General features: G+C 37.0%; 1 protein-coding gene across 1 annotated transcript in view; it reads left to right on the top strand.

Annotated features, from left to right (window-relative positions):
• PAN3 (poly(A) specific ribonuclease subunit PAN3) overlaps nt 1-6,883 on the top strand; it is a 161,306-nt gene that overhangs the window by 116,949 nt on the left and 37,474 nt on the right. The window contains exon 7 of the mRNA XM_017537465.2: nt 2,647-2,894. Coding sequence (XP_017392954.1) covers nt 2,647-2,894 — 248 coding nt within the window. The remainder of the gene's footprint in view (nt 1-2,646; nt 2,895-6,883) is intronic.

The following is a 6,883-nucleotide window of genomic DNA, read 5'->3' as shown; positions in this document are numbered from 1 at the left end:
TTCTTAAAGAGACAGAGTCTCACTGTGTTGCCCAGGCTGGAGCACAGTGGCTGTTCATGGTCGCTGTATGGCTCACTGCAGCCTCAAACCCTTGGGCTCAAGTGACCTTCTTGCCTCAGCCCCCCAAGAAACTGGGTCTACAGGCTCACAGCACTACACCCAGCTTGCATTTTGGATGTATTTAAGTAAGTCCAGTCAGAGCCTCAGTTCAGAGGTGAACTCAAATTTTCTTTTTACAACTTTATATTAAAATAACTTCACAAAATTTAGAAATCTTAAGAGAACTCTTGATGCTCTATAGTGCAAATTCTACTATATATGAATTTCTGTCTCAACTCACCTTAGATTGTTTTTATGGTAATCTTTTTCCACATACTCAGCTTTAAAGAGAGATTCTACTTTTTATCTCACTTATGTACCTACTTTGATGTCAGAATCTTCCCCTTCAGCCCATGCTGCACACAGCCCCCTCCCCACATTAGCTTCAGTAGTCACACTAAAGCTAGTAAAACATGTAATTGATTTCCTGTTTTTGTGTGTGTGTAAGACTTAGGAATTGGGCAACTGTAAAGCATGTTGGCTGAGAGCACAGACTTTGGGAACAAATAAACCTGAGTTTGAATCTTGATTCTGTTGCTGAATTACCTATATTTGTCCTTACAGTAATTGTTTTGATCTTTTAAGTTAGTTTCTCCTCTGTGAAATAAATATGGTATTCCTACCTCACAGGGTGGTTGTGAGAATTAAGTAGACTGGTGGATGTGGAGACTAGTGCCTGAAACATGGAAAGACTTCAAGAATTGTAGTTCTTTTGTGTTACTTAATGTCATGACAGTAAACAAATTTACTCATTTTGGTGACTTGGCGAGTTTTATCCTGGAAAGTCTTAAGAGACTAGCTTTAGGAAAAGCTGTCTAAATACATTTCCTATTAGACAAGTAGGGAGTTTTTATACATTGATAATAGCAAAAATATAATTTTTGCTGTATGGATTAATCTTTAATTAAATTTACAATCTAGAGTTAGATAAGAACAGAGCTCTGGAATAGTTTTAAAAAGTAAAATAAAAGTTTGGTTTATATCAATATAGTAACTTGGCTTCATATTCTTTTTTAAGGAGTTTGGTGTTCTTTAAAATTTCTTTTACACACATTTAAGACATAATTCGAGAATTCCTGTCCTATTTTAATCTCAATGCAGCAGACATTGTGTTAAAGTAGTAGGAGTATTAGATTGGGAATTTGGAGAGTTGAGTTTGAGTCTTGGCTTTGCTGTTGACTTTGCATGTATGTCCTGTGGTGTTTATAACCTGATTTAACTCACCTGCCTACTTTAGTTCCTCAGAAAATCAGAAATAATTATGTTGAGGCTCTTCAGAAAGTTTAGAGGGCTATCCAAAGAAAAGTATTACCTCAGCTCTCTGCTTGTTTTTGTTCACCTACATGTTTTCAGAAAACATGTTGGTGTCTTATGAATTATTAGAAATTGAAACTCATATCCCTGTTAATCATAATTTTGTTACCAGAGGGATTTTTGGTAACTCTTTTCTTGGATTGTGAGATGACTTATTATTTCAATGGTGAAGGTTTTAGGCATTCATCAAATAGCCAGAAGACAGTTCCTGGATAAGTTCGTTTTTTCAGGAAGGGTAACTTGCTCTAAATACCCTTTTCAATCTGCTCAGAACTGATGACCTCCATTAAGCCTTTGATTAACTCTACCTGGTTTTAATTAATTTGCTTTTCATCAGCATTTATGCATGTAGTTTGTAGTATATTGGTTTATATTTGGGTTTTCTAAAGTCATTTTATGTCTTTTACATGTGACCTGGTCTTTTTTTCTCAGCTAGCTTGGAATCTCCTGAAGGGTAAAGACATTTGTCCTTTCCCTTTCTCTACAATAAACTCATAATAGAGGGTGCTCTGCACATAATGTTTCTTACTAGTTGTGGTTGTTCCACTAGAACATAGTGGTATCAATTGGCCTAATTTTTAAAAATACGCATCAGTAGAAATTTTCAGTTTGCCTGTTTAATGACAAAAAGTCATCAAAACAACAGACTACTTGATCTTTAAAATATGGCACTTAAGCTGCTTTGTATTTCATCTTATTTTTTGTTCTTTTTCAAATGATTTTGTTAATTATATTTGGCTGAATTAAATCTAGTAGTTTTTCATTAGATAATTTGAATTTTTAATACTATAATATTTTTAGGGAATGTGCTATTTGTATTGTTAATGATTCTTAATAAAAAAGAAATTACGCCTTTTGTGAAAGTATAAAAGTATTTCTTTTATAAAAGGCATAGTTTTATAAAGAGTCCCAATTCCGTTACTTCCACTCTTCTGTTAATTTATTAAATTTTTGGTCATTCTTGCTGTTAAAGTTTCTGATGTAAACCTTGATATGGAGGAGACTATTCTTGCAATAAATCTGCTAACATATTTGGAAATAACTACATTTGAACCTTTGCTTTAATCAGTGCTTTTTCTACAACAAATCAAGATAAAATTATTTCCTTCATCTTTGCACTTAAGATCCCAAAGATGATGTTTCTTCCAAATGAATGTTTGCATTTTATTGTCCAGCTTTTTTCTCTAAAACCAATTATTGCTCCATTAAGAAACATTTTTACATCTTCTTTAGGAATGTCGTTGTCTGCTGGGTCTTCCCCTCTTCATTCCCCCAAGATTACTCCACATACTTCTCCTGCTCCCAGAAGAAGAAGTCACACTCCAAATCCAGCAAGTTACATGGTGCCTTCTAGTGCCTCTACATCTGTCAATAATCCTGTTTCTCAGACTCCATCTTCTGGTCAGGTGATCCAAAAGGAAACTGTTGGTGGGACGACTTACTTCTATACAGACACAACTCCAGCACCTTTAACTGGAATGGTATGTCTACATTAAAGAGATTATAGTACCCTCTTGTAACAGGTCCTTCTTATTGAGGTTCACCCCCTCCTGCAGCTTTTTATTGTGATGCAGAAAAGCGTTACATTTTCTAACTTAGGTGAGAAGTCTAGTCCCTTCTTCTCAACTCTTCAAATTAGTCTAGTTTCTGCCTTACTAATAACTCTAGTTTTGGTCTAATCTGGCTTAATTAGAAATTAGATTATATCCATTCTCTTATTTTAGTACTTTATTTGTTTGTTTGTTTTTTCATCTTAACTTTACCTGGAATATTTTAGTACTTTATGATATGTTTTGCTTATGGGTTTACCTTGTACTAGCTGAAGTTGATGCTTGCTGACATTTGTTTATAGGTATAGATAGTTTAACCTCTAGTAAGAAGCTAGAAGAAGTAGATTGTATATCCTCAGTAGTTACTGGAAGCAAATCAATGATAAACTCTTAACCTTAGGTGAGGCAGTTATTTAACAGCTAGATCTGTGGAGTGACAGATAGTGTTAAGGGGCCCGCAGTGTGGCTTTTTGCTAAGGAGGTAGAAGAGTCGACTGAAAAGGAGCCATAATTATAGAGGAGGAAAGAGCTACCCAAGGATTGGTGATGAAGTGAAAGATGAATCATGAAACATCATGAAGAGGTGGCTCCAGAGGAAATACGAATACAAAGACCAAGAGAGGAAGACCATGCCCAGAAAGAAAGATTTCTTATCAGAGTCAGTCAGTAATGTTCTAAGACAGGGAGAAGGAACAGGAACCAGAGGGCAAAAATGAATGGGGGGAGGAGAGGGAAGGATTGCATGTTATGTAAATTTACCTTTTTAGCTTCATTACTTTGTCTGTATTCAAAAGTTATCTTATTTACTCTAGAAAAATAAGTAGTAGATGAAGACCTCATGAGTAAGAAAGCCAGAGTCCACTAAAACAGGGGTCCCCAGTCCTTGGACCATAGACCAGTGTTAGGAACTAGGCCTCACAGCAGGAGCTGAGCAGTGGGTGAGTAAGTAAAGCTTCATCTGTTTATTTACAGCCGCTCCCCATTGCTCTCATTACCACCTGGGCTCCTTCTTGTGTCAGATGAGCAGTGGCGTTAGATTCCATAGGAACATGAACTCTTGTTGTAAACTGTGCATGCCAGGTATCTAGGTTGTGTGCTCCTTATGAGAATCTAGGGCTTGATAATCTGTTATAGTCTCCCGTCACACCCAGATGAGACTGTCTAGTTGCAGGAAAACAAGCTCAGGGTTCCCACTGAGTCTATATTATGGTGAGTTATATAATTATTTCATCATATATTACAATGTAATAATAAAGTGCACAGTAAATGTAATGCACTTGAATTTTGCCAAAAACATCCTTCCACCCCCACCCTTTAGTCCGTGGAAAAATTGTCTTTGGCAAAATCAGTTCCCTGGTGCCAAAATGGTTGGGGACAGCTGCATTAAAATAATGGAAGCTGATCTAATCTGTAGACATTTGAGAGTCATAGATGATAGGCGTATATGGAATATTATTTGGATTTCAATTTGCAGGTTTTGATCCTCAGAATTAAATGAATTTATTTTTATTGAATTTAATATTTTAAAGAGAGAATTTGAGTGAAAAGAAAGCATGTTTCTTTTTTTTTTTTTTTTTTGAAGTGGAACCTCAATCTGCTGCCCAGGCTGGAATGCAGCAGTGATCTCAGCTCACTCTAACCTCTGCCTCCCGGGTTCAAGCAATACTCCTGCCTCAGCCTTCTCAGTAGCTGGGACTGCAGGCATAGGCTGCCACATCCAGCTCATTTTATTTTTTTGCATTTTAATAGAGAGGGGTTTCACCTTGGCCCAGGCTGATCATGAACTCCTGAGCTCAGGCAATCCACCTGCCTCGGCCTCCCAAAGTGCTAGGATTACAGGCATGGGCCACTGTGCCTGGCCACATGTTTCTTTTTTTTTAAGAGCCTAGTTTTACCACTGTTTTGAGACTCGTGAATCTATGTACTTATGAAACTTTCTCCAGTTGTAAAATAAGGATATTAATACCTAACTACTCTATGATAAATAAATGTGAAAACATTTATAGAAATAGTTGTAAGTCATATAAACTTCTTTTTTAAAACAATAAAATAGTTAACAGTTTTGTGGGCTTTTTAAAATTCAGAAATCTTTCAAACGTTGTCACAGAACTACTTTCCAAACCGAAGTTCAGAAATATTGGTAGGTAGAGACTTCCCTTTGTTCTTTCAAATAAGGAATCCATCAGTGTTTTAGCCTTTTTGTTTATTATATTTTGTAACCATATACCTTTTAATTATATTTTATTTATGGAAAGAAATTTAGTTTAATGTACATGGAGGCTCTTCTGACACAAAATTGCCTTTACCAATTTTATAGAGATTAAATTTACCTCCACCAATTTTAAAGTGATTAAATATGGCACATTTTGATAATGTTTTTACCCTTCACACCACTCTTTAAAATATGCTTTTGGCAAACCTAGGGTAGTTAAGCCAAACTATTTTTTTTTTTTAGGTGGATTCTCGCTCTTTCACCCAAGCTGGAGGATAGTGGTACGATCTTTGCTCACTGCAACCTTTGCCTCCCAGGTTCAAGCATTCCTCCCACCTCAGCCTCACTAGTAGCTGGGACTACAGACACTCACCACAATGCCCAGCTAACTTTTTTATCTTTAGTAGAGATAGTGTTTCACCCTGTTGGCCAGGCTGATCTCAAAGTCCTGACCTCAAGTGATTTGCCCACCTTGACCTCCAAGTGCTAGGATTACAGGCGTGAGCCACCATGCCCACCCTATGCTATCTTATGTAAGGAAACCAACAAAAGAAAAAAGGTATTAGTCTTCATGCAGACACAGGCTGAAGGAAACGGTACAAGTATAGCAAAACTGCATGCTAGTTGAGATCCAGAGCAGAGCAGTCATGTTAGGGCAACACAAATCAGCTGAATTCGTTTTTAAAAGAGAAAAAAAGTTTCATTGTTTAAAATGAAAGAATGAAAAAATAGAAAACATATTTAAAAACGTACTTTGATTTTGTATCATGGACCAGTAAAGGAGAGGCAGAGAAAAGAGTGATAAAGAGAAGAAAGGGTGGTGGGATGAGTCCAGTTGGAAGAATGAAAGACTAGAAGCTGGAAGCTGATTTAGTAACTTTGTTGTAGTTTGCTTGGAAGGTAAATGTATTATTGTATTTTTCTGTTTACTTAAACTGCTGTCCTAGAGTAGGTTTGAATAACACTTTGTTTAGTTTGGCTGCAAAATGCCTGTGAAGGGGGGAATTCTTTGGCAGCCAGGGCAATATTACTTTGTTATCTTCCAGTACCCAAACACCTTTAATTTCTCCTTCCTTCTTTTCTTCCAGTTGCTTTCAAAAAGTGGCAATGAACTGTTTGTGTAGTTGCCACTTATTATCCAAGGGGAACTGAGTCCAGAGCCCCCACGGAGAGCAAAATTCCTGAGTGCTCAAGTCCCTGATACAGAATGACATAGTATTTGCATATATCTTATACACATCCTCCTGTATACTTCACATTCTTTCTAGATTACTTATAATACCTAAGTGCTCTGTGAGTAGTTATTATGCCGTATTTTCATTACTTCTTATTGTTGTGTTTGTCATTTTTTCCCGAATAGTTCCTACCCATGGTTGGTCAAATCCTCGAATACAGAACCCAGGGATCTGACTGTATAACATTTCTTCCGAAGGGCTACTTTTGTCTTCTCAATCGAGCCTAAATTTTACTTTATCTGAAGGAATGTTTTCTTTCTCATTAGATTTTTTTTTGAGACAGAGTCTTGCTCTGTCACCCAGGCTAGAGTATAGTGGCATGATCTCGTCTTACTGTAGCCTCCACCTCCTGAGTTCAAGCAATTCTCCTGCCTCAGCCTCCTGAATATCTGGGATTACAGGCGCCCGCCACCATGCCCAGCTAATTTTTTGTAGTTTTTTAGTAGAGACGGGGTTTCACCATGTTGACCAGG

Source organism: Cebus imitator, unplaced genomic scaffold (genome assembly GCF_001604975.1).
Source record: "Cebus imitator isolate Cc_AM_T3 unplaced genomic scaffold, Cebus_imitator-1.0 Scaffold103, whole genome shotgun sequence".
In the NCBI taxonomy this organism is placed as follows: Eukaryota; Metazoa; Chordata; class Mammalia; order Primates; family Cebidae; genus Cebus; species Cebus imitator.
Note: the sequence above shows the minus strand (reverse complement) of the source record. Positions and strands in the feature narration are given on the sequence as shown.